Source organism: Microtus oregoni, unplaced genomic scaffold (assembly GCF_018167655.1).
Source record: "Microtus oregoni isolate MIOR12 unplaced genomic scaffold, Mior012 000003F_ref0000135, whole genome shotgun sequence".
NCBI classification, from domain to species: domain Eukaryota; kingdom Metazoa; phylum Chordata; class Mammalia; order Rodentia; family Cricetidae; genus Microtus; species Microtus oregoni.
The window spans coordinates 72,005,572-72,033,480 of NW_024543062.1; the positions used below are offsets into that span (position 1 = coordinate 72,005,572).

The 27,909-nt window shown below is 35.8% G+C and overlaps 1 protein-coding gene across 1 annotated transcript; it reads left to right on the forward strand.

Annotated features, from left to right (window-relative positions):
- Window positions 1-24,612: 24,612 nt before the first annotated feature.
- Window positions 24,613-25,980, forward strand: LOC121446218 (phosphoglycerate kinase 1-like; the record flags this gene model as incomplete). The annotated part of the gene is made up of 1 exon (XM_041648685.1): window positions 24,613-25,980. A coding segment is annotated over one exon (1,272 nt), but the record flags the coding sequence as incomplete, so codon positions are not given.
- Between the last annotated feature and the right edge of the window lie 1,929 nt (window positions 25,981-27,909).

Here is a 27,909-nt window from a genome sequence, read left to right on the forward strand (position 1 = left end):
TCTGGAAGCAATGTTCACAACAATTACACTTCATGTTAATAGAACATTTTTGTTTGATGTTTAAACAATTTCATTATCAAGATGAATAATAAGATTGACTTTGACAACTTTCTTAATTACTGATTTTGTTAGGAAGCCAACACTAATTTGAATTTCATTTTTTAAATGAATGCACTGTTTGCAATCAGCCAAACAGCCCTCAATTAAATCAGAGTTTTAATATTACCCAAGTTGTCATTTTAATTACTGCTTGATATATGTAGAAAAAATGAGTATTTATGTTAATTTTAAAATATGACTTTGAAACAGATTAATTCTTATGTGAATCTGTGGTAGTCTGTTGCAAATTTTATGTGCTAAAGAAACACAACAGTATTTTTCACACTTCAGTTATATACAAGTTTTAAAATATTCAATTATTTTAATTAATCTGTGGATAAGAATGTTTAAATCTCCTATAAAAATGTGATCTTCCTCTCAGATCCTAAGGCTCCAATAAATCTACTAAATTGTAGCATATGTTTCTGGAGAAGCTTCCAGAGATGACACAACCCAATATTCCTTACCAATATAAAAAGTTAAATCACCAGTATTTTAGACATGTCATGACTGAGGACATGTAGGAGTTCTCATAGCTCTAAATAACCCTTTCTTTCCAAAAAGAGCTTGTGTTAAAAAGATTGAGTTCTTTACATGTATCATAAATGGTCACTTGCACCTTTGGGTTTGTCTTCAATTCCTTCAAGTGTTGAAGTAAATGTTAAGGATGCTCACGTTGCTCACCAGGTCAGGCTGCATAGGCTAAGACATCTTACTTCTTTTCTGAGGTGGATCAGGAACAATCTGTAATGTTTGTCTCTGTAATTGAATTATGCTTTCAGTCAGGTAGAAAAGGCAAGCAGCAGCTTAAGGACGGTCCTTCTTGACTTTCTGAGGCAGACACTATGGCTTTGCAGGGTTTATTCAGCTTGACTGGTTGGAGACAGGATGAAGTCAATAGTGCAAACTCTATTCTACTGTCATCCTGTAGGTTGAAGCATTAGTTAAATACAGCATAAGACATAGTAGCCTAATTTGGTGCTAGCTCCTGTCAATCAGAGTATTCATTTTCCAGCTACTTGATAGAACGTACATACACAAAACAAATAATTAGTAGTTAAATTGTACAGAAATGAAGAATGTATATAACTCGGAAATATTTCTGTATGCGTCACCTCTTGATGTATCATATGGCCTAACTTTTCAGGATATTAGTGTAGGAAATAAGACTAAAAGATAAATTGTCTCACTTCAAGTCTGAGAACACTTATTTTTTAAGCAGTCTACTAAAGACACTGTGTTTATCCAGGGAGAGGTTAGAGGTTCGTTTGAAAGCATTCTGATTATTAAATGCTTTTGTCTCTACCCAGCAATCTCACATTCTTGTCAGCACTATGAAAAATATCCAGTAGCCATTCTTCTGAAAACTGAGTAAAATCCCCGAATAATAATATTTCTAGATACCTGTTCTATGTTTGGTAACAAATGAATTCACCTTTGAAGGGTAGCATAGTAGTTTCTTGCATAAAAAAAAAGGTAACAGGGACTTCTCTTTAAGTGACCAGTGTTGCATTGCCCAATTATGTTACCTCATAGAAGCACCACACAATAGGAATCTTCTTGAAAAATTGTTTATCAGCATTTAAGCTACCCTGGGAAATATCCATGACTTTCACTAGAGGAAACACCGAAGGGATCATTTGGGTCTTCATTGTTGTAACTTCACAGATTTCCTTTATCTGAAGATCTAACAACACTGCTAATCAGTCAAATAAAAGTGCAAAAAATAAGTTCAGATATAACTTACCATAAAGCTTGATTTGAAATTAGTTGGGTTGCCAAATGTATAACTATCATCTGTGTATAACGAGATTGCTTTGTAGCTTCTTATTCCTCTTATTTCTCTAGTCTCTTAGAAAGTCATGTTCAATTAATCACCCCTTGGTAGCTCTAAATGTTTCATCACCTAGCTTCACCTCAGATCTGTGAATGACAGACAACTAACTTCTTCAGAACCTATGGATGTAAACACTATAAAGCACAAGATCTCCGTCTTGTTGTCAATAATATGAAGAAGAAGGAGAGACTTTAGCTTCACTAATGGAGCCCACTCACATTGTCAGATATAGAGCAATTTACTCTAGTATTTTTTATAGCAAAATGAAGGGAAAGAATCAGATAAAGAACAGTTTGTGTGTTTTTCAAATACTGAGTCATCAAGAACATAGTTGAAACCCTTCCATCTTTCTGGTACCATCTGTCTAATGTTTTTAAATCTTGTCTTGTTCATAGTCCTCCTTGATTCCTTACTTCTTTCCTTTTTCTTTATACTTGGAGGGATAAAATATTAATACATGCCAATAAAGAAAAACAATAACATCTATATTGCATAATATTCTTGCTAAACTGTAATAGTCAGTAAGGCTTGTGAAAACACTATCTTTTATTCTTCCTTTGTCAGTTTACAGATTCTCTGTCCAGATGGACCCCAATGGGGAGGGGTAAAAGACACATGAGGCACTTGGTGATGAATGAGAAGCTCTATGTACATCAAACAGAGATGAGAGCAGGAAAGAATCTGCTATTCACTCACATATTATTAGAAAATTACCTACTTCAGCATCTAGGAGAAAAATACTACCACAGAAGCTTATCTAAATATAATACCAATAGAAGAAAATCAATATTGGTCACAGAAGATGCATACAATAGAAAACTACAAATTCTAAAAAAATAACACTTTATTTGTTCATTTACTTTTGTGTTTAAAACAAATGAAAGGAATCAATTCATAATGGTCAAAAGTACAACATGGTATTTGGCATGTCTGTTGGTGTCATCCTTGGTCAGTTAATGTATGAAAAATAATGTTGGTATTATTCTATGTGTAGCTTTGGATCCTGTCCTGGAATTCACAGTCTAGACCATACTGGCCTCGAACTCACAGAGATCCACCTGCATCTGCATCCAGAGTGCTGGGATTAAAGGTATATGCCACCATCTCCCAGGCTTGTGTGGAGTTTCTGAATTCACTAGGATTCACAGTCTCATGACAAAATCCCTGATCCTCTGCCTTTTGAAATTTTCTACCCCTATTTCTTCAGTGATCCATATCTCTTAACTGCTTAGGAAGTATTTTTCAGATGAGTCCATTGAAACTAGGCTTCGCAGCTATGCATTTTGCTTGCTTTGGGGTTTGTAGTGGACTCCATCTTTGCAAAGAGACTTTTCCTTCATCAAGGATAAGTACTTATTTATCCTTGGTTCTAGAAACAATTTTTTATAGACTGTTGTCAGGGATTATGTTTTCAGATCATGCTTTCTTAAAGAACCATGTCTTCAATAGCAATGAGTACCTAAATAGGTTTGCAGTATTGGGCATGGTGTCTCTCTGGTTGAGAGCTTTGTAACTTCAATTAGAAGAGGTATTGGTGATTATTAAGCTATATAGCAGTCTATTATTTGTGTTTTAATAAATAAAGCTTGCCTTAAGATCAGAGGACAAAGCAGCCATACTGGTCAGCCATACAGGCCAGGGAGTGGTGGCATACACCTTTAATCACAGAACTAGGGAGACAGAGGCAGAGAGATCTCTGTGAGTTCAAGGCCACCCTGGGCTACACAAGATTGAATCTGTCTGTAAGAGAAACAGAGTTCACTAAAGTTGATACACACACCCCTTTAATCCCAGGACTAAGGGGTAGAGACAGGAGTGATATGGCTGGACAGAGAGGGGAATATTAAAGGAAAGAGACGGGAACACAGTAGAGTTGTGGTTGGTGGAGACTCTTGCAGGATCACCCCTTTGTTTGAGTCTTAGTAACTTAGTAAAGGTCTTGATTCCATCCTAAAGGAAATCAGGTAGTGCTGCTGAAAGCCAGCCTCTGTTCAATGGTGAGAGCAGACTTGAGGGAAGCAGGCCATGAGTCATCTGGGAAGTGTCCTGGGAAAGGAGGCCTGCAAAAACTGCTCTGACAAGCAGGTGGGTCAGTTTATGATATAGTAAAACTGCAGACATTTTGTAGAGCACAGGATTTGGAGGAATGTAAGCAATGAAGACATACAATTCAATCAGAAATATGATGGTTATTCAGATAGTTGATTTATATACAATATACATGAAAAAGATGAACTACAAATTATAATTAGGGAAACAAACCCAAACTAAAATGAGAAATGCACAATGGTGTCTTGTACAAGGTGACCAGCAGTAGAATTGGTGACAAGTGATCACAGGGAAAATGTACTATGAAGAAAGATATCTGCTGCTTGAGTTCATAAAAAAGCAATGAAGATGTTCCACAGGTTGTTGGCCTCTGCCACTGCATAAAGGAGATTATCATATAGTTAAATGGAGAGTTTGGTGGGTCATAATATTGGGAATACAATATTTAGGTTTCTGTTTGGGATTTGAATACTTAGTGGAATGATATTGGAGGAGGCACTTATTGTAACTAGAAAAAATATTGTAGCATGAATTCTAACTCTATGGCTAACTAATGACTAGCTGTTCACTCTGATCTTCAGGCAAGCTTTAATTGATATAAATTATCATTCATACCAGCTAGCGACTTTATATTTTAGAGGGTAATGTGGACAAAAATTTTAGACTTTGGTTTTCTACCACTCCAATGTTAACTTGGAGACTAAATAGCCCATATATCTAAGGTAAAATCATGTAATAGTGGTGGTGTCATGAGACTGAAAAAATTGGTACTGCACCTCACCTGGGAAGCACAGTTGAGCTGATCCTCTTGGTGGGGATACAGGTGAGCTGACCAGGAGGACAAGAGTGCAGGAAAGTTGACCCTACGACTCCTCATGTGCCAGGTGCTGGCATGGGTGAGAGAAAGGTGCCTTCCCTTCCTTGCCATAATTCGTAATGACCCAAGTGTCTGGTGTGGGTTCCATTAGGTGGACTAGGCATTAAGTCTAAAATGATGTTGGTGACTAGTCTCACAAGATTTGTGCCACCATTGCCCTAGCATATCTTGCAGGAAATTCATCATTATAGACCCAAGGATTTGTGGCTGGCTTAGTGTTTAAGTTTCTCTTTTAGTGGTTTTCAGAGTACCTTTCTATGCAAAAGATGCTAGCACTTAGGGTTGCATGCTCTATATATGCATTAAGTCAACTTACTATCTAATACAGGTTTTGTTTCTTCAGTCATTGGGCCTTGCCATCAGTTTGTGTATGAGTAACCAATAGTCTTGGCAAGAGTCTAGATTCTTTGAGGAGCTCCGTGTTACTCCTTTGACCAACAGTTTAACTAAATATAGGTCAATCCCAGTATGAGAAGCTTCATTGAGTGACAAGAGATTGCCAGTTGAGGCTCTTCCTCTCCCTTTATTTTGCAATTTGATTTTGCTTGCCTTCTTGTATATATTTTAGAAAGCATCTACTCTGTTAGATTCTCATATGACCACTCAAATGCTCCTTAATTTAAACTCTCACTGCCCATATTTCCTCCTTTGTATCCCATTCCCTTCCCACTCCGCACTTGATCAAGCTTTTCCAGGCCCCCATCCATTAATAACTACTTAAACTATTACACTTTCCCAGGGAGATCTATCTCCCCTCTCTTGTTCCTTATTGTAATCTCAGCCACTGTAGTTATAAGTATTGTGGTTTGGTTGTTATTGACTTAACAGCTAATATCCTCATTAAAGTGAATACATACCATTTTTGTCTCTATGGTTCTTGGATACATCACTGAGAATGTTTTTTATGCTGGTTTCATCAATTTACCTTTGAATTTTACTATTTCCCTTTTTATCTCCATTGTGAAAATGTACCCCATTTTCTTTATCCATTCTTCTATTAAAAAATATCTGGGTTGTCTCCAATTTATGGTTTTCATGAAGAGCAGCAATAAACATGATAAAGCCAGAGTCTCTGTGGTAGAATGAACCTATTTTGGGTATAAGCTCATGAGTGGAATAGCTGGATACAGAAGTAGATTGAGTTTCATCCAGAGAACCAACACACTGATTTCCACAGTGACTGTAGGAGCTTGCATTCCTACCAGCAAGATATGACTGTTCATCTCATTCCATATCCTTGCCAGCATGAACTCTGACTTGTTTGGAAAATTACAAAGTAGTTTTGTTGGTGCAGTTTTATTTCATTTTGTTTTTGTCTGTTTGATTTGTTTTGTTTTTGTCTGTTTGTTTTGTTTTGTGTTGTATTAGTTCTGAAACAGGATTTCTCTGTGTAATAGCCTTGGCTGTCCTGAAGCTCACTATGTAGAGCAGACTGGCTTTGTATTTACAAACATCTGCCTGTCTTCGTCTCCTGAGTGTGGGGACTAAAGTTGTACACTACACACCCAGCTACAAAGAAGTTTTGATTTGCACTTCCTTGATGACAAAGAATATTGAACATATCTTTAAATGTTTCTCAGCCACTTGAGTTTCCTTTTTTGAAAATTCTGTTTTGGATCTGTACCCCATTTTTAATTGGGATAGTTCCTTTTTTGATATCTATCTCTTTGAGTTCATTATTTATTTTAGACATTAGTCCTATATGGATGTGAGAACTGAAAAAAAAATCTGTCCCATTCTGTAGGTTGGTGCTTGGAACAAATGATGTCCTTTGTCCTAGTAAGCATTCTAGTCTCTTAAGGTTTCATTTATTAATCGTAGAACTTAGTGCCTATATTGTTTTTCTCCCAGAAAGTCTTACTGTGTCAATAAGTTGAAGACTATGCCACAACTTTCTCTTCTATCAGATTAAGTATATCTAGTTTTTTTTTATAAATTTATTTATTTATTAAAGATTTCTGTCTCTTCCCCGCCACCTAATTCCCTCCCCCTCCCCCAATCAAGTCCACCTCCCTCGTCAGCCCAAAGAGCAATCAGGGTTTCCTGGCCTGTGGGAAGTCCAAGGAACCCCCACCTCCATCCAGGTCTAGTAAGGTGAGCATCCAAACTGCCTAGGCTCCCACAAAGCCAGTACGTGCGGTAGGTTCAGAAACCCATTGCCATTGTTCTTGAGTTCTCAGTAGTCCTCATTGTCCGCTATATTCAGAGAGTCCGGTTTTATCCCAGGCTTTTTCAGACCCAGGCCAGCTGGCCTTGGTGAGTTCCCAATAGAACATCCCCATTGTCTCAGTGTGTGGGTGCACCCCTTGCGGTCCTGAGTTCCTTGCTCGTGCTCTCTCTCCTTCTGCTCCTGATTTGGACCTTGATATTTATGTCCTGTGCTCCAATGTGGGTCTCTGCTTCTGTCTCCTTTCATTGCCTGATGAAGGTTAATATTCAGGAGGATGCCTATATGTTTTTCTTTGGGTTCTCCTTATATAGCTTCTCTAGGATCACTAATTATAGGCTCCATGTCCTTATATCTAGTTTTATGTTGATATTTTATCTATTTTTATTTGAGTTTGTGCATAGTGATACACACATACACACGCACGTACGTGCGCGTACACGCGCACGCGCGCGCACACACACACACACACACACACACACACATATATATATATATATATATCAATTTGTGTTTTTCATATGAAGACATCCAGTTTGACTGGCACCATTTGTTGAAGATGCCATCTTTGGTTCAGTCTATATTTCTGGCTGTTTTAAATCAAAAATTAGACACTTATAAGTGTGTGGATTTATGTATGGTACTTCAGTTTGTTTCCATTGATCATTGTGTTGGTATTTGTGCTATTACTGCAGTGTTTTTATTACTATACTTCTGTAGTACAACTAAAATCAGGGATAGTAATACCTACAAGAGTTCTTTCTAAGCTATCTTGTATTTTTGTGTTTCCGTATGAAGCTGGAAATTGTCCTTTCAAGACCTGTGAAGAATTTTATTGAGGAATGCCATTTTTGCTATATGAATCCTAACAAATTGTGTACATGGAAAAATCTTTGAATCATCTGAGAGCTTTTATAATTTCTTTTTTCAAGGTTTTAAAGTTTTTATCATACACATCTTTCACTTGCTTTGTTAGAGTTATGCCAAGATATTTTATGTTACTTAAATATATCATGAAAGGTGTTGCTTCCCTGGTGTCTTTCTCACTCCTCTTGCCATTTGTGTGTAGGAGAACTAATGAGTTTTTGAGAGCGGATTTATATACAGCTACTTTGCTGAAAGCGTTTAGCAGATGTAGGAGTTTCCTATTGTAATTTTTAGTCACTTATGTATGCTATCATATCTGCAAATAACAATACTCTTCTTCCTTTCCAATTTGTATTGTCTTAATCTCTGTCAGTTGTGATCTTGCTCTAGCTAAAACTTCAAGTGCTATATTGAATAGGTTTTGAGTAACAACCTTGTCTTGTTATTGATTTTAGTGGGATTATTTTGAGTTTCTCTCCATTGAAATAGATATTGAATGTAGGCTTGTTGTAATCTGCCTTTGCTATATGCCCCTTGTATCACTAATCCCTTCAGGATTTTTACCATGAAGGAGTGTTGAATTTTGTCAAAGGCCTTTTCTGAAATACAATGATCATGTACCATTTGTCTTTCACTCTGTTTATATGATAAATTACATTTATCAACTTACATAAGTTATACCAACTCTGCATCTGTGGGGTGAAGCCTACTTGATCATGGTGGATGATCATATTGATATGTCTTAGATTAGGTTTGGAATCATTTTATTGAGTAATTTTGCATCTGGGATCAAAAAGGAAATTTGTTTAAAATTCTCTTTCTTTGTTGAGACATATATTTTGGGAATCATAATAACAATGGCCTCATAAAACTAATCATGCAATATTCCTTCTGTTATTAATTTTTGGAATAATTTGAGGAGTATTGGCATTAACTCTTCTTTGAGAGTCTGATAGAAAGCTTCTCTAAAATAATCTTCATCTGATTTTTTTAATTATAGCTTCTATTTCATTATGGAGTATAAGTATGTTTAAATTTATTATCTGGTTTTGATTTAACTTTAATAGATGGTATGTATAAAGAGAATTATCACTTTCTTTTGGATTTTCCAACTTTGTGGGGTATAAGTTTTTAAAGATGTCTTTATGATTCTCTGGGCTTTCTTGGTGCCTGTTTTTATGCCTACCTTTTCAATTCTAATTTTTTTAATTTGGTTCTTCTTCTGACTTTTAATTAACTGGAATAACCATTTGTCAGTCTTTTTGCTTTTTTTTAAAGAACTGATTCTTTTCTTCATTGATTTTTTTTGTGTTGATTTAACTGTTTGTTTCCATTTTATTTGTATCAACCATCAGCCCCATGCTTGATTATTTTTTCCAGTATATGCTTTTTGGGTATGATTTCTTCTTTTCGTTCTAACGTCTTTGTGGTGCTATTATGTTACTAGTAGATCTTTTTATTTTTATGTAGAAAATTAATACTATTATCTTGCTTCTCAGAACCTCTTTCATTGTGCCTCAAAAATACAAGTATGTTGTGGGTTTATTTTCATTGAACTCTAATCTGCTTTTTTAATTGAGCCACTTTTATTAAATAGAAAGTTGCTCAGTTCCATAGGTTTGAAAACTTTATTTTTATTTTTGTTGTTGGTGTTATTATTGATATAAAATTATAACTTGTGTGGCAGCTAGGATGAGAAATATAATGCCAATTTTCTTGTTTCTGTTTGTGCTTACTTTGAGTTCCAGTATGTAGCCAATTTTATGAAGTTCCATGTAGTTCTGAAAAGAAATTCTTTTGTGTTTGGGTGCAACAGTTTCACTCAACAGTTTCACTTCAACAGTTTCACTCAACAGTTTCACTTCAACAGTTTCACTCATTTCTATCCATTGATACTTTTTTTGTGGGTGTTTTCATGGAATTTTTTAAGGGATTTATTCATTTCCTTTTTAAAGACCTCTATCACATTCATAAATATTGTGTTAAAGTCTTTTTCTTGTGATCAAAGAGTACTCAAAGACCACAGCAAAAAGTCTGCTAAGATCTGGAAATGAGAATGGTGGATTGAATTTAGGTGAATTCGGGGAGAGTTGGAAATCTCAATTAGCCTACCTGCTTCCCTGGACACAGTGTCCTCTGGGTTCCCATGAAATGCCTACTCGTTTTAGTGGCTTAAAAATGAGAGGAGGGAAGTTTGGAAAAAAAGAGTTTTCATTGACATGGATGCAGAAGGGAAGGAAAGGCTTGTAGCAGGGAGTCGTTAAGCAGCTGATGATGAGAGTGGGGACTGGCCTTGACTAAACTCAGGGAAAGGTGAAGATCTGCAGTTATCCTTCCTGTTTCCCTAGTCTGAGTGTCCCAGGACTGCCTACTGGAAATGGAATCTTAGATAAAACAAGGAGTGTTGAGATGAAAGTTAAGAGGGCAAAATCTGGAGATGCTGGCAGATAAAGGGGAAGACACAGGTCATGGTCTGCTAAAGATCTATGAATAAGACTGGGGAACTAGTTTTGGAGGAGCTGAAGGGGAGTTAAAGGAGTTACAGTTAAAGACATGAAGTTTGTCTAGATGAAGTCAAATACGTACTTTCTGAAGTAATCTGAAGTAGTCTTTCTTTTAATTCAGCTTTGCTTCTGTGATTGAGCTAGGATTCATGGTTTCTGAGGGATGGAGAAAAATGAATTTCTGTCTATTAACAGTTTTGTTTATTCATTGCAATACTACATAATAATTTAAATCTCTGCATTTTCAGAAGGTAATATGAAAGCAATTTGCGAGACAACAGGAATATTTTGAATCTTGTGTTTTCTCTTAAGGGGCTGAAGATCTTTAAAGTTGATGACTCTCTTAATGCTCAAGTTTCTTTTCATATAGTATAAACATTTACTCTTACAAATTAGAGATGATGTTGGTAGTTGTTGTTTATTGGTTTTAATTTAGATTCACAGTTATGTGTTGTCTATGTCTATATAATATATATAAGTATACACACATCATGGCTACTGTAACTTCAATGAAGTAAGAACATGAAACAGTCCATTGAGACAATTTAGTACACATCAATGTATTTTTTTGTTTTAATGAATTGTCATTTGTTTAAAAGAAAACAACACTGTTTTCAAATCTCCATTGAAATTTTCACTAAAGCAGGCATTGCTTGAAAACATGTTATGTCACAGTCTAGAAACTCAGGTAAAGAATTCTCAGTTCAAAGCAAGCTAGGTGTACACAGTGATACCGTAGATAAAAACAAATGTGTTCATATTTAATAGAGGAATATGATACTGATTATTTTCAACTATTTTCTTATAATCATTATTAAAACAATCACATTAATGTTATGTTTAAATTTAATGACAATATCTATTGAATGTATTATATTTGGACCATCCAAAACTTGAGTTAATTTATTCAGAGGATAAATGCTACAGGTATCCTTTGATTGTACAGTTCTTCAGTCATTATTATTCCATGCTAATATGATAATTTCCATACTTATATCCTCATTGATTTGCAGTGTCTTTTAAGAGACATGTTTTCTGTTAGTAGACATGACTATAGGTAAGTAATGTCATGTAGATAGCAAGATCTGAGAATTAATCTTTTCACTATTGCTGAAATGATATTGCTTCTAGACACTCTCTGTAGGCATGTGTTTACCTATATTCAATATTTATATAATTTTACGTATTAAAATATACTTGCAAATTAAACCTTTTTCAGTATTAAAACAAGAGTATAAGGTTAATTCTAGAAATATCATTTTTAAGGATTTACTTTTATTCATGCATATGTGGATATAATAGTATGCCCCAAATATGTAGGTAGGTGCTAACAGAGGCTGGGAAAGAGCATTAAAACCCTTGGAGCCATAATTATAGTTGGTTGTGAGTTACCCGAGGTGGGTAGTAGGAATGAAGCTCTTGTCTTCTGATGGTTCCCCCAAACACCAAACTATCATACCAGTTCCTAGATATTGGTTTTTTATATTTTAGAGTACATAGTATAATGATTCTAAAATACGATTAAGCTAAACATACTTAATTTTTTTGGTCTTTAGACTAATAGTCAACTTTATGTTTATATGTTTTTTTTCTGGACACAAATGTCAAAATTTAGACAGATGCAATATAAATAGAGAGGAACTTTCATAAATGTGTGGCATTATGTATGAAAATACTTCTGTAGAAATCTAGTATAGTTCCATTGGACAATATGATATTTAGTTGCATGATTTACACAATTATTCTCTTATAGATTGCTAACATCTATATAGTCATTGCAAAAAATGCTAAAAATGATTTTAGTATGTCATTTCCAATTTATGTGGGACTGAGTTAATTTGAATGGATAGACTTGTCAATGAAATCACAAATTTTAAAGTTCAAGGAAAAGATAGACCTCAATGGTTCCATGAAAAATCTTATTTTGTGTTAGGAAGAATTATAACATGTCATTCACAATTCTTATCTCACAATATGCATTTCTTAATAATTAATATGTATTTTTAAATAGTTTCTTCAGCTGAATCAGGACTGATGAATTTTACTGAATTTTACTTAAGGTAAAGAGAGATACCATCACTCAGTCTGGCCTGAATTGTTGCAATCTTAAGAAAGAGAAGTACTAAAGACATGCATTTCAGTGGTATCAGAAGGAAAGAAACTGTCAGTTTGAAAAACATGATTAGTGACCAGCAATGATGGGTGGCCTCCAAGAGTGGCATGGTCCTTTATCCTGTAAGTACAGGATATTGATTTCTGACAACAAACAGTGATCTAAGAAACAATACCTAAGATGCACCAGAAATCATAGTCAAGGCTAGCATTTAATTTAGCCTGATAAAAGTCTGAGCAGAGGACTCAGTCCATTGGTACTGAGGCTCCTGATTCATAGGCAAGGTGAGATAACAAATCTGTAAGGGGATGATAAAATTGTGACAGAAATTGACCCATGTGCACATATCCATATAATAACATTTAACTAGAAAAAGAGATCATGAATTTGAAATAGAATATAATAGTTTGAATGTCATTAGTCCTGATAAGATCATTGGTAGTGGCATTATTAGGAGGTGTGGCTTTGTTGGAGAAGGTGTGGCCTTGTTGAAGGAAGTGTCTCACTGTGTTGGTGGATTTTGAGGTCTCATTTGCTTAAGCTTCACTTAGTAGGACATTCAGACCACTTCCTGTTACCTGTGAGTCAAGATGTAGGCTTCTCAGTTCCTTCTCCCACACCATGTCTGCCTGTAGGCATCATGTTGCACCATGATGATACTGAACTAAACTTTTGAAAATATAAGTCACATAAATTAATGAATTTTTCTTATAAGAGTTGCCATAGTCATGGTGTCTCTTGACAGCAATCGAAAGCCTAACTAAGACTCAGAGCATGGAGGCATGGATGGGAAGGTTTGAAAAAAGTAAAGTCGATGATGTAATTATAGTGTCAAAAATTAAAGAAAATGAAGAAAAAAAAAACAGGGTGGCTGGAGGAAAAGAAAGAGTATGATTACAACACCTAAGGTTGTAAGATAGGTTCTGAGTACTCAGCAAATTAAGCAGTAAAGCTTTTTAGTTTAGGCCATAGTTTAACTCTCTGGGAATAATTTTTAGACCAACTTTTCTTATTGCTTCTGCATCTACCTTTCAAACTCTCCTTTCATTTTCATAAGTCCTGCTTAAAACTGGAGGTAAATCAAACTTCTTAGTCTGTAGTGCAGGTTTCAACAGTAAGGCTGAAAGTCTACTTTGAATATTCTGTCACAACCTTTAATAGAATACTTGTATAAGGAGTTGTATAAATTTCTTTATGATTTTATCAGGCTTCACTCTATGTTTGCAAAATCACGTTTCTTGGGTGGGATTGTAACTCAGTGCTGCCTGGTTTGCATAGGGCACTGGATATAATTGCTAGTACAGAAAACAAATTCTCTAAGTTTATAGTTAATTTTCATGAAGGAATTGTTTGTCTAATAATGGTGTCAGCTAATACATGCCATTGTTTATGATTTCTTGAATCTTTTTGCCAAGCTTAGATCTGTCATACAGACCTTAACCTTTTTTGTGACCTTAAGGGAAGGTATTACTACTACATCCTTGTTCAATTGATTACCTGTGGACACATGAGGTTTCTAGTCACATATAGTAATATGCAGTACCTATAGTTAACGCAACACTGTGGACTCTCACAGCTCTTAAGATGATAGACTTCATTTTAGTGGTATTAATTCAGAGTACAGAAATGTTTTCACTATGATGATATTACACAACTATCTGCAGTGATGCAATGAAGGTTACAAACAAATGTTCAAACTCACAAGCTTTTATGCTTTAAATATTTACGATTCTCTGTGTATAAAGTAAGTCATAAGAATGTTGCAAAAAATCTTTGCCAGATTGAGCTGAAATAATAAAGCTTAATTTTCCAAATCACTGAGTCATCAAAGCTCCATTTGTTCTTAGTACCATTAAAAAGATAACTTTTTGTCTAATTTCTTTGTTCTTATACTTTGTCCCTACACAGCTAATGAAATCATATGCCCCTTTACATAGTTTTACAGGACATTTCCTTAGTGATAAGCCCCTGGTCAATAAATATAGTTACTGCTACTCAAAGCATCATCATAAACAGCCCCTTTACACAATTATCTGACTCTATAATATAGTCTTAAGCATCCACCCTTCTATAGCAGTTAATTTATGGTTTCTACATATATAAGAAAGTTTTATGAACTTCCCAACAATGACATTAGGTTTGTCACTGTTTTTTTCTACAAGGACCAATGTCCCCTCTTTTCCCCTCAGATATAAATTGTGACATATCTCAAATAGAATGTGAAGTATTTTCCATTTTAGTTACAGCTATAATTAATAATTTTTTTGCTGTTAAACATGTCTTTCATATTGGAAAAAAATATACAAAGCAAATATACTCTAAAATTTATAACTATAATTGTGCTAGAGTCTGTGGAATGGTTCTGTGTATAATCATATCATAATCATATATAAAATGCACTAACATGGAATTTGCATCTATTTACAATAAGAAGATTCATTTAGTGAAAGTTGGATCATAACTCAATTGTAGTCAAGTGACATAAGTATGCCAAAATATATGCACTGCATTTTCTTTTCGTTTATAGTCCACCAGAGCTGTTCCAAAATTGTTCATTGCTTCCTATAGGAATACAGTATTGAGCTCTAACAATTATCTCACTTGATTTCCTTCAAATTTCTAGATGCAATGTCTTTTCTCTTAGATAGCATTCCATGATAGTGGATAGAGGGCTCTGTTCACTAAGAGAAATGTACTAGACTGCTTGATGTTATAGTGATGATTGTGGATAATTTCTTTATTAACTAATACATATTATAATTCATTAACTATGTAGTTCAGTATTATATTAATCTTAACTGCTGAAAAAATAATTTCCTATTTGTTCTTAATTTCCATAATAAACTAATTGTGGGTTATTGGCCTATTTGTAAAAATAGGTTTTCTGATTGAAATAACTGATTTAGTTCATGTCCCCAATATACTTTATACTAATAAGAAGTCACATCTAGATAGATGTTACAGCATGATTTTCATGATTCTAGTAGTCATATTCTCTCACAATAAAGAAAATTAATGATTTATTTTAATATAGATGAAAAACAAAATTAAATTGATCAAAGGTTCTCAAAATTCCGTAGGTAACAAATGACCTTTTCACATGGAAAATACAGATACTTACATTATGATTCATAATAGTAGAAAAATTATAGCTATAAAATAGCAGTGAAAATAATTTTATGCTTGGGCCTCACCACAATATGAGGAACTGTATTAAAAGGTCACAACAGTAGGAAGATGGAGAATGACTGGCTAAGATGAAGATCCTGAAGACTTGTCTGATTAACTGTAAAGAGCACTATTTCTTCTATATAGGATTACCATTGATTATTTTATCTTAATAAATATTTAGGACCATATATATCATATAGAGGGCTGTAGAGATGACTCAGTGGTTAATAGCACTGCCTGCTCTTCCAAGGGCCCCAAGTCCAGTTCCTAGCAACCCCATGGATTGCTCTGTAATGAGATATGGAGGCCTCTTGAAGAAGAGACCTAGTCAGTCATCCTCACCAACTTAGATCATGGAACCCAGTATGGACAAGTTCAACATAACTACCATATATGGGCTACCCATTCATGCTTCATCATTGCTAGGACATAAATTTCATTTATTTCTTATGTATATCATACTCATATGTATACATAGGATACATACTATATATTATAATGTTTAAGTATATCCATATATGTGCATATATCATATGTTTATATACATGAATAATATGTATATAAACTACATGTATATTATATTATATATGAATGTACTGCATAAAGATGCACATATATTTTATATGTGTGTATGCATATATAAAAGATACATAGATATACATTTGACATATACACATGTATGCTATATAATGCTCTTGACTAATATAGAACCCTAATTAGGTTATTGCTTAAAAGTTTTTAAGTATTCTAGTTAAGAACATACAGTGAAGCACATCAATTATTATAAGTAGTCTTACAAACTGACAATACTATCTTATTTGGCACATCAATACATACAAATATAACAACATCTTGAATTTTGCAGGCAAATAGATGGAGCTAGAAAACATCATTTTGAGTGAGGTAACCCAGACACAGAAAGACAATTATCACATGTACTCACCCATAAGTGGTTTTTAAACATAAATCAAAGAAAACCAGCCCACAAATCCCAATCCCAGAGAACTTAAACAACAATGAGGATCCTAAGAGAGATATTCATAGATCTAATTTACATGGAAAGTAGAAAAAGACAAGATCTCCTGAAAGTAGAAAAAGACAAGATCTCCTGAGTAAATTGGGAGCATGGGAACCTTGGAAGAGGGTTGAAGGGGAGGGGAGAGATAGGAAGGGGAACAGACAAAAATGTAGAGCTCAATAAAAACAATAGTATTAAAAAAGAAATTTAAGCATTTTTAAAATCTGTTTAAAAATAACCTGTTTATCAAATTCCCTTGATATTTTCCTTACAATATGACATGAATGATCAAAGTATTATATACCTATAATCTCAATTCTTGAGAAGCAGGTTGTAGAGTCATCATTGAAGGTCATTCTCATTGACAACGTGAGTTCAAAAGCAGTCTTGAGTAATGCAACTCTGCCCCAACTCAGAAATGCAAAAGTAATTATGTGACTCAGGATAAAATAATTAAGTAAAACCAGAGCCCCTTAAGCACCATCTGTACAATTGCGTCTGCTTCCGACCTTTTCCTTGTTTCATTCTTCTTGAGGTGGATCCAGAGTCTCACACCAAGAAATGATTTATATGAATAAGAGGAAAGTTTATATATCTCTAGAGGACCATTTTTCTTTATTCAATATACATGTTGTATTAATTAGAACTTCAATAAAAACAAATACATAAAAAATATAGTTATATGAATGCATAAATTTTAGATGAAGCTTTCAACATTTATTTCTAGCAAGACGTTGGTTTACAAAGAGGACTGCTGAGAAGTCAAGAACAATGGCACTGGGTTTTGATCCTACTGCACGTACTGGATTTGTGGGAGTGTAGGCTGTTTGGATGTTCACCTTACTAGACCTGGAAGGAAGTGGGAGGTCCTTGGACTTCCCACAGGGCAGGGAACCCTGACTGCTCTTCAGGCTGATGAGGGAGGGGGAGTTGGTAGGGTGAGGGGGAGGGAAATGGGAGGCGGTCGCGGGGAGGAGACAGAAATCTTTAATTAATAAATAATAAAAAAGACTTTGGTTTAACAATTTTGATTTTTCAGGCCAATTACATCTTTAGCATTATTTAAATGCAGTTCTTAATTATTTTTGTCCAGTGTCCAATATTTCATAAGTTACATTCATTAAGGAGAACATTTTATTGACAACACTGAAAATTCACATGTGGGATTTATTAGATCCATGGAGTGTGTGTGTATGTGTTTGTGTATGTGTTTGTGTAAATATATATGTATTCATACATATATATTTTCCCATATATTATATGGAAATACATTAATGATCTCATTGAACTGGCCAACCAAGTCTCCTCTCTACTTCTGCATTATTTTTTTAGCACTAATATAAAACACCCACAAAATAAGGTAATCAGATTCATGAGGATGGTGAAAGAAATAAATATGAATTTTCACTTCACCAAAAAAGGACAACTTGTTTTGGAAATGATCCCTAGATTTAGGGATGTAAGCATAGATTTTGAAACTGGTTTTCTTTCTTATGAAAAGACCTGAAATATAAAGTGTACCAATAATGGGATGCTTTTGCTATTCCCTTTTAATTTATCTTAAGACAAACTTGAATTATATAATTTTATTTATAAGAACAAAAATAATTAACAAATAGTTTCTCTTCACATTTTAATATCTTGCATGGAAAACTATTTGGTTAAAAATGTGCTGTATTTCAGCCAAGCTCACAAACTTTATCTATTAATTTAAAATTATGTTTATGTATTTCGTGTTATAGTTCAGTAAAGTTCTTTACATTCTATGTCTTTATTAATGAAATTAAAATGATATCAAAGTGGAACAGATTTTTCTAGCAAATTATTATTATATAGAAGGAAAAATTCACAGGGCCTTCTCATCTTTAAGCATTATAGTTACAGAATCTGTCTATCTGTCTATCTATCTATATTTTATCTAGCTATATATCTATTTACCTATATATCTATCTGTATGTCTGTCTGTATATTTGTTTACCATCTATCTGTCTATCTATATCATCTGTCAATCATCTAAATAAACATATGAATGAAACCCACAGAAGACATTCAGTATTGCCTGCATGTGTATGTTTCTAAGGCTGAAAGTGGTATAAGATAACCAATCAAGTGGCTAAATCCTAAGAAATAACAATTCTCCCAATTAAAGTACTTGTTAATTCCTTATATATATATTTCTCTAGGGATGAGACCATGTCAGATTTACTCTATAATTTTTGGGATCTCAGCGGCCCTTGGATTCATTCAGGTCTTATTTAGGCAGCTATCATCATGACATGCACAGCTTTAGACTTGTCCTGACTGGGGTGATGAAGAATTGAGGAAACTAGACAGATAAACACAAGTCCCAACGGGCTAGAATTTGCTAGACGGCAAGCTGTAATGAAGAAGCACCAGCATCTTCTAAGCTAAGGCCCTTTATTACATATAGCAGAATGAAGAGGCCGGTGTATTATATACAAATTGAAAGAGGAGTAGGTCAATTAGTTAATCTTGGTAGGAAGTCTTTATAATGAATAATTTCAGGTGTCAGTGATTTTAGAGGAAGGTGTGATCTAGTTTCTGCACACATGGGTTTTATGTAAAGGTCAATTTCTTGTAACATTACTGTTTGGATCAGAGCAAGTTTGCCATTCCCTTGGAGCTGAGGCATTGATATCCTTGACATGGCATAGTTCATATAACTAATAAAATTATTTCAGGTGTTAGTTCCTCCCCACAAGTAGTTGTGTTCCTGCGATATCATGGATCTGGAATAAACGGACTGAGATTTGGAGCTAAACAATCCATTTCCAAAATGCTTTTATTTTTTCCTTCCTCTCTCCTTCTTCTTTTGTTACAAACTAAATATTTCTAGAGAGCTAGAGATATTAAACTATGTTCTTAATAATAATTGTCTAGTTAACACTGTGGAAGTTCAATAGGCAGTAAGACAAACTTTAGCATTCACATTCTTTAATGGCTGTTGGATTACTTTCCAGAAATTATCTGTTAAAATCTCAAGATTAACTAAGCCAGTCAGATTGCAGATGTAAAGACTGCAGCCTGTACAACTTGCTGGATCTGCCCTTCACCCATTCTAGCAGATGAGACGTGAGGGTTAATTTTGATTGTCACCTTGACTATATTTAGAATGGTCTAGGAAACAAATGTCTGATATTGCACGAAGAGAATTTTCAAGGAGATTTACTAAATAGGGATGACCTACTGAATGTGGGTGAGAACATTCTACAAGAGAAAGTCAGCTGAGTAATAGCATTCAATTCCTATATCTCTGCTCCCTGACTACCAATGGGTAGACTGTTACTGGCTAGAGAAACAACATAACAACTAAGACAATAATACTATATTATAGACACAATAGAATGATTCCAATATGAAAAATAAGTAAATCAAATCATGACATTGCCACTTTTAAGCAATACTGCAATTTCTCAAACTAATAATTTGACTTCCAACAGTAACCTAATGTCTGACCGACAGACAGATTGGCTCATGTGTCTGGACATGTTGTTTTGTTGGTTTCAGTCCAACATAAGATAAGTTTTAAACTATTGTAAAGGGGACAAGACACAACACAAGCCCCAGGACAAACATAACGTAGTATCAACGGTCAATGAATTTATTACTGCTGCATATTAGTGTTAAAATGTGTGAGGAGATTTTACTTTAGAATGTTCTGAACCAAAGTAAACATTAATCAATGTTATTAAATTAAAATATTTAGTGTCCATTTTCAAAGTGATATTGGAATTTAATATATGACAATGACAATTAATTAGATTTTATAGTTTAATATGTTTTGTCAGATATAAATACTTGTGAAACAATCAATATAATAAAGATACCAAATGTTACATAGTAAGAATGTCACAAAATATGAAATTAAATAGCCAAAAATATCCATCTGTGTTCTTACAAGCCAATACTATAGCATATTAATAATATACTATAAAACTGTTAAAAAATTACAAATGCTCATATGTTCATGTTAACTGTGTATGAATGAAGTTTCTAAGTCACAGGGAAGGGATTTGCCTACCCTTTAGAGCCAAAATGTTTTGCAAAGTAATTATTTTTTTACATTCCAATAAGCAGTGGGTGAGTTCCCACAGATCTACATCCTCATTGACATTGGTCATCAGCTCTATTAGAGGTAGACATGCAAGTAAACTTTCTTTTTTTTTAAAAAATTTATTTATTTATTAAAGATTTCTGTCTCTTCCCCGCCACCGCCTTCCATTTCCCTCCCCCTCCCTCAATTAAGTCCCCCCCCCTCAGCCCAAAGAGCAATCAGGGTTCCCTGCCCTGTGGGAAGTCCAAGGAACCCCCACCTCCATGCAGGTCTAGTAAGTTGAGCATCCAAACTGCCTAGGCTCCCACAAAGCCAGTACGTGCAGTAGGTTCAGAAACCCATTGCCATTGTTCTTGAGTTCTCAGTAGTCTTCATTGTCCGCTATGTTCAGAGAGTCCGGTTTTATCCCAGGCTTTTTCAGACCCAGGCCAGCTGGCCTTGGTGAGTTCCCAATAGAACATCCCCATTGTCTCAGTGTGTGGGTGCACCCCTTGCGGTCCTGAGTTCCTTGCTCGTGCTCTCTCTCCTTCTGCTCCTGATTTGGACCTTGAGATTTATGTCCGGTGCTCCAATGTGGGTCTCTGTCTCTGTCTCCTTTCACCACCTGATGAAGGTTAATATTCAGGAGGATGCCTATATGTTTTTCTTTGGGTTTTCCTTATTTAGCTTCTCTAGGATCACTAATTATAGGCTCAATGTCCTTTGTTTATGGCTAGAAACCAAATATGAGTGAGTACATCCCATGCTCCTCTTTTTGGGTCTGGCTTGCCTCACTCAGGAGAGTGTTTTCTATTTCCATCCATTTGCATGCAAAATTCGAGTAGCCCTTGTTTTTTTACTGCTGAATAATACTCTAATATGTATATATTCCATACTTTCTTCATCCATTCTTCCATTGAAGGGTATCTAAGTTGTTTCCAGGTTCTGACTATTACAAACAATGCTGCTATGAACATTGTAGAGCATATACTTTTTGTTGTATGATAAGGCCTCTCTTGGGTATATTCCCAAGAGTGGTATTGCTGGGTCCAGGGGTAAGTTGATCCCGAATTTCCTGAGAAACCGCCACACTGCTTTCCAAAGTGGTTGCACAAGTTTGCATTCCCACCAGCAATGGATGAGTGTACCCCTTTCTCCACAACCTCTCCAGCAAAGGCTATCATTGGTGTTTTTTATTTTAGCCATTCTGATAGGTGTAATATGGTATCTTAAACTTTCAGTAATATGTCCTGCAATATGTTTCCATTTACCTATAAATATTAAAAAACATTTTTCGAATTGTATATTGTCACTTGTGAAACAACTTGTTTATTATGCACATTTGAAGCTGGGAATTTCATTTCTTACTACATTGTAGGAATATTTCATATGTTCTAAAAATATCTTTTATGAGGCAAATAATTTTACATGCCTTAAATGTAAAACTTGCCTTTTATCTTTTTTATTCATTATTTGAGAGTTGCATCCAATATGTTTGGATCGTATCTGCTGCTTTTCAGTTCTTCTTGTAGCTACTGCCCTTCAATACACACAATTTTGGGTGTCCTTTAATTTAGGATCCTTGAAGACTAATGGGCTAACCAAATGATCTTGACTCTGTGATCTTCTACATAAGAGTGGTTGATTTATGAGGAACTATACTCTTCGAGAAACTCATGTTGTCTCCTTATCCCAGAAGCTAAGAATAGCTGATGACTCTGTGGCTAGTGGTAGAAATTTTTACCCAACTTGATTCTTTGTTCCCAGATCTGGTCTGGATAATGCTTGCACATGTTTTGTACATGCTGTCACAACCACAGAAAGTTTATGTATAAAGCTACCCTGCTGTTAGCAGAAGACAATCCTTCTGTATTTTCTATATTACAGGGAATGGGGGACTTTGTGCTCACAGATATTCTCTAGAGGAACTTGGAATGTCAAGTCCACATTATCATTCCTTCAAATGAAGGAATGCAAAACCTGTTTCTGCACAGAAGTCTGTGGCAATCATACTTCCTAGACTGGTGGTCTTTATACAATCAGATATAATATTCTTATATCTGAAGACTTTAAGGCACAAGGCTCTTCTTAAAACCCATTCTTGCAAACTTGTTTTTCTCAGTCAATAAAGTTAAATTTATGAAGGTGTCACGTGTAGTTTACAGAGGGCTTTGATGAAGTCATCTTCAATTTGAATTCAGTTTACTTTGCTCTTCAAAAGGATTTAGATATGCTTTGTAGTACATGAGGTTTGACCTAATCCTCACAAGTATAGTTATCTTAGTCACTGTTCTGTTGCTGTGAAAACACATCATGACTGAGGCAATTAATTATAAGAGAACACAAATAATTGGGTCTTGCTTACATTTTCAGAGATTGAGTTCATTATTGTCTTGTTGGTGTGCAGGTAGACAAGACACTGGAATAGCAGCAGTGAGTGCCATTAGGTCTGCTGTGTATTTTTGAAGCCTCAAAGCCCTCCTTCCCAAATAACATTCTTCTGCCAACAAGACCACACCTACTCCAATAAGGCCATACCTACAAATCTTCTCTGATGACCAAGCATTATAATATATGAGCCTATTGAGTCTATTATTCAAACCACCAGAATAGTTTTTTATCAATTTGTGTTGTGTTTAAATATGCCCAAAATAAACAACTTTTGGGTCAGATTTCCAAAGTTTGAACCAATAAAGGCTTTGAACCCCATTGTGCTTAAACTGGCTTCATGCCTTCTGTAACTGTCTGCTTCCATGAAAACTGGAAAGGCCTCCTTAATCTGCTATTTTTTGGTGTGCCTCAGGTTTGTGAATACCAGTCTTGCTTGGCCTAGAAAGTATTCTTTCACTGCAAATGTCTAATACTTCTGGATCTTACAATCTTTCCACTCTCTCTTCTGTGATGATCCTTGAACATTGCAGGGAGGAAGTGTCACATATGTGTCATATTTAGAGTTAAGCAAACCACATTCTCTCATCTTTGATCATTGATTAGTTAAAAGTCCAATATTATTCACTACCTAATGCAAAAAGAAGCTTCCTGTAAGAATGTAAAGAGACGCCCAAATCTATGTGAATAATGAATAAATGTAAGAACATTGGGAACAGTTTTTGTTGTTGTTGTTGTTGTTGTTTTGGGTTTTATTTTTGTGTGTTTTTTTTTTGAGACAGGGTTTCTCTGTGTTGCCTTGGAGCCATTCCTGGAACTAGCTCTAACAGACTAGGCTGGCCTTGAACTCAAAGAGATCCACCTGCCTCTGCCTCCCAAGTGCTGGGATTAAAGGCGTGCACTACCACCACCCAGCCAAGGGAACAGTTTTAATTCATGTAGCAGAATAAGTTTTAACTTTTCTCCAATTACTAAGACAGTCATAAATCTCTTCTCTCTATTATCTCCCTCTCTCCCTTTTAAAGATTTCAGGTGACTTCTATTTTATAGAGTAGGCCTTTTCTTACATCCAATCAGAAGGTACTTAGATACTGCCAGAACATTTTTTGCCACTACTGCTCAAGTGGGCATAACTTGCCATTCCAGTCATTTCTATAGTTTTCTGGGTTCAAAGCTAGGTAAGATTAATGATTGTTCTTCTCTCCTTAAAGCTTGTATACAACTTTGTAGAACTGTGAAAGCTAGCCAATAGAAATGAAGCTTCCATATGAGGATCAGTTTGACATCTTCATGGTTTATGATTCATGTATATGGTATCGTTAGCAATAGGGACTTACCATAAAGTTCTAAACTAAAAGCAATGGTAATAGCCTATATGTGCCTATATGTTTTTGTGTGTTTATCACACTCAACTAATCAGGAACTTAAAAATTGTTAGCCTGCTCTTCCTCAGGACTGAGCTTCTTGATCCTACTGCGTTGCTAAAATATCGCTTTCTAACAAGCTGACTTTGGACAAACTGGACGTGAAGGGAAAGCGGGTCATGATGAGGGTGGACTTCAATGTTCCTATGAAGAACAACCAGATAACAAATAACCAAAGGATCAAGGCTGCTGTCCCAAGCATCAAACTCTGCTTGGACAATGGAGCCAAGTCAGTTGTCCTTTTGAGCCACTTGGGCCGACCTGATGGTGTTCCCATGCCTGACAAGTACTCCTTAGAGACAGTTGCAGCAGAACTCAAGTCTCTGCTGGGCAAGGATGTTCTCTTCTTAAAGGATTGTGTGGGCCCAGAAGTCGAGAATGCCTGTGCCAACCCAGCAGCTGGCACTGTCATCTTGCTGGAGAACCTCTGCTTTCATGTGGAGGAAGAAGGGAAGGGAAAGGATGCTTCTGGGAACAAGATTAAATCTGAACCAGCAAAAATTGATGCTTTCCGAGCCTCACTGTCCAGACTTGGGGATGTCTATGTCAATGATGCTTTTGGTACTGCACACCGAGCCCACAGCTCCATAGTGGGTGTGAATCTGCCACAGAAGGCTGGTGGATTTTTGATGAAGAAGGAGCTGAACTACTTTGCCAAAGCTTTGGAGAGTCCTGAACGACCCTTCCTGGCAATATTGGGAGGAGCTAAAGTTGCAGACAAGATCCAGCTGATCAATAATATGTTGGACAAAGTCAATGAGATGATCATTGGTGGTGGAATGGCTTTTACTTTCCTTAAGGTGCTCAACAACATGGAGATCAGAACTTCTCTGTATGATGAAAAAGGAGCCAAGATTGTTAAAGATCTCGTGGCTAAAGCTGAGAAAAATGGTGTGAAGATTACCTTGCCTGTTGACTTTGTCACTGCTGACAAATTTGATGAGAATGCCAAGACTGGCCAAGCTACTGTGGGCTCTGGGATACCTGCTGGCTGGATGGGCCTGGACTGTGGTCCTGAGAGCAGCAAGAAATATGCTGAGGCTGTGGCTCGAGCCAAGCAGATTGTTTGGAATGGACCTGTTGGGGTCTTTGAATGGGAAGCTTTTGCCAGGGGAACCAAGTCCCTCATGGATGAGGTGGTAAAAGCCACTTCTAGGGGTTGCATCACTATCATAGGCAGTGGAGACACTGCCACTTGCTGTACCAAATGGAATATAGAGGATAAAGTCAGCCATGTGAGCACTGGGGGTGGGGCCACTCTAGAGCTCCTGGAAGGTAAAGTCCTTCCTGGGGTGGATGCTCTCAGCAATGTTTAGTATTTTCCTGCCTTTTGGTTCCTGTGCACAACCCCTAAGTCAACTTAGTGTGTTTTCCGCATCTTCATTTGGTGTTAGTGCAAGATTTAGCTAGTGACCGAGATGCAGCACCAGGAACCCTTAAACAGTTGCACAGCATCTCAGCTCGTCCTTCTTTCATCGGGATTTGTCTACATTCTTCAAGATCCTATTTAAATTCCATAGTGACTAAAGCCATTGTGCATTCTAGAGTGCATCTATTTATATTCTGCCTGTAGAAGAAAGTGAGCTATGAAAGCTTAGTCCTCTTTGAGTTGGCTTTGTCACTGTTCACGACTCAGCATGGAAATAAGATGAAATTCCAGCTGTAGATTTGGAGAAGTTGATGATCTATTAATAAAGATGTCCGCCAAAAAAAAAATTGTTAGCCCACAACTGGAACTGGCTTTTAAATTAATAGCCGATGGTGCTTAGTGTAAGCATCATCCTATTGTGATATGTGTTAATTCCATTTATATCCCATCTGTATATGTATATATTTAGGGAGCTTCTATAGTAGGATGTATTCATATGGCTATTTAAATAATAATTAATGTTCAAATTCCATTCCCAACATTGTAATTTTACTATCCTCTCAAAATTTTAATAATTCAAAAGAAATAGAATTTATTCAGTTTTATTTTTATTTATTTATTTATTAAGATTTCTGTCTCTTCCCCGCCACCGCCACAAATTTCCCTCCCCCTCCCCCAATCGAGTCCCCCTCCCTCGTCAGCCCAAAGAGCAATCAGGGTTCCCTGCCCTGTGGGAAGTCCAAGGACCACCCACCTCCATCCAGGTCTAGTAAGGGGAGCATCCAAACTGCCTAGGCTCCCACAAAGCCAGTACGTGCAGTAGGATCAGAAACCCATTGCCATTGTTCTTGAGTTCTCAGTAGTCTTCATTGTCCGCTATGTTCAGAGAGTCCGGTTTTATCCCAGGCTTTTTCAGACCCAGGCCAGCTGTCCTTGGTGAGTTACCGATAGAACACCCCCATTGTCTCAGAGTGTGGGTGCTGATTCTGCTGACCAATGGGAAAATTTTAATTTTAATATTTGACTTAATTTTAGATTTAAATTATGGATTGTGGTATTATGTTTTGTCTTCGGAGTTTTGTAATGAATGACACTTATTCACCTGATGTTTTTGGAACTGGAAGTACCATTCCCTTCTGCTGCACTGTCTTCTCCATCAGTGTCTCCTTAAGTCCTCTATTTCAACTTCATATGCAGAGTTATTCATTCATGCAGTGCTCACTAAGAACACGTATCTGGGAAATGCCTTCCACACAATCATAGTTCCACTGAAAATTAGCTATTTTCTGATACTTTTTGATATTTCCCACTATCTTAAGTGCTTCTGCTTTGGTTTAGAGAATTTCAAACTCAGCACTTACAATTTATTCAGGAAGAAGTTACAACATGGTTTCTGCCTCTATGAGTCAAGTGTGATTTGAAGGTCATTTTAAATAACTTGCGAATCTCAAATAAATATGATTTTGTATGGCATTTTATTCAATATAACTCTTACTTTTCCTTACAGTACCTGTTATTCAATATGTTTATTTTCTTTCAAAAATGTGTTCAAGTCTAGCTCTAACTTTAAAAAATGTAACAGAGTTATTGAATGTCAGGCCCTGAACTAACATTGGTGAAGGTTGGTAAAAGAAGCAAAGCAGACCTCACCTTTAAAAGAGATTGTGTTGATTAGCAATAACAAAGCAAATGCTTAAATTCAACACCGCAGAACATTGCAAGTAGTAACTAGCATTACTTTAGAAGCATAACAAAATAGGTAATGTGACCTGATGACAGTAAGTTCTCTATAAGGCCTTCTGAGAGATTTTTATGGGAAAGTATTGATATTAAATAGTAAGGCAACTCTTAAAGGGAGAGAGAACTTTATGTTTAGAGAGAGAGGAGCACAAGCGAGAGGTTTATGTTCAGAATTCTCCTAGATGTTCAATGTCAGAAGAATGGGAATCTTGCCTTGTCATACTAGCTAGAG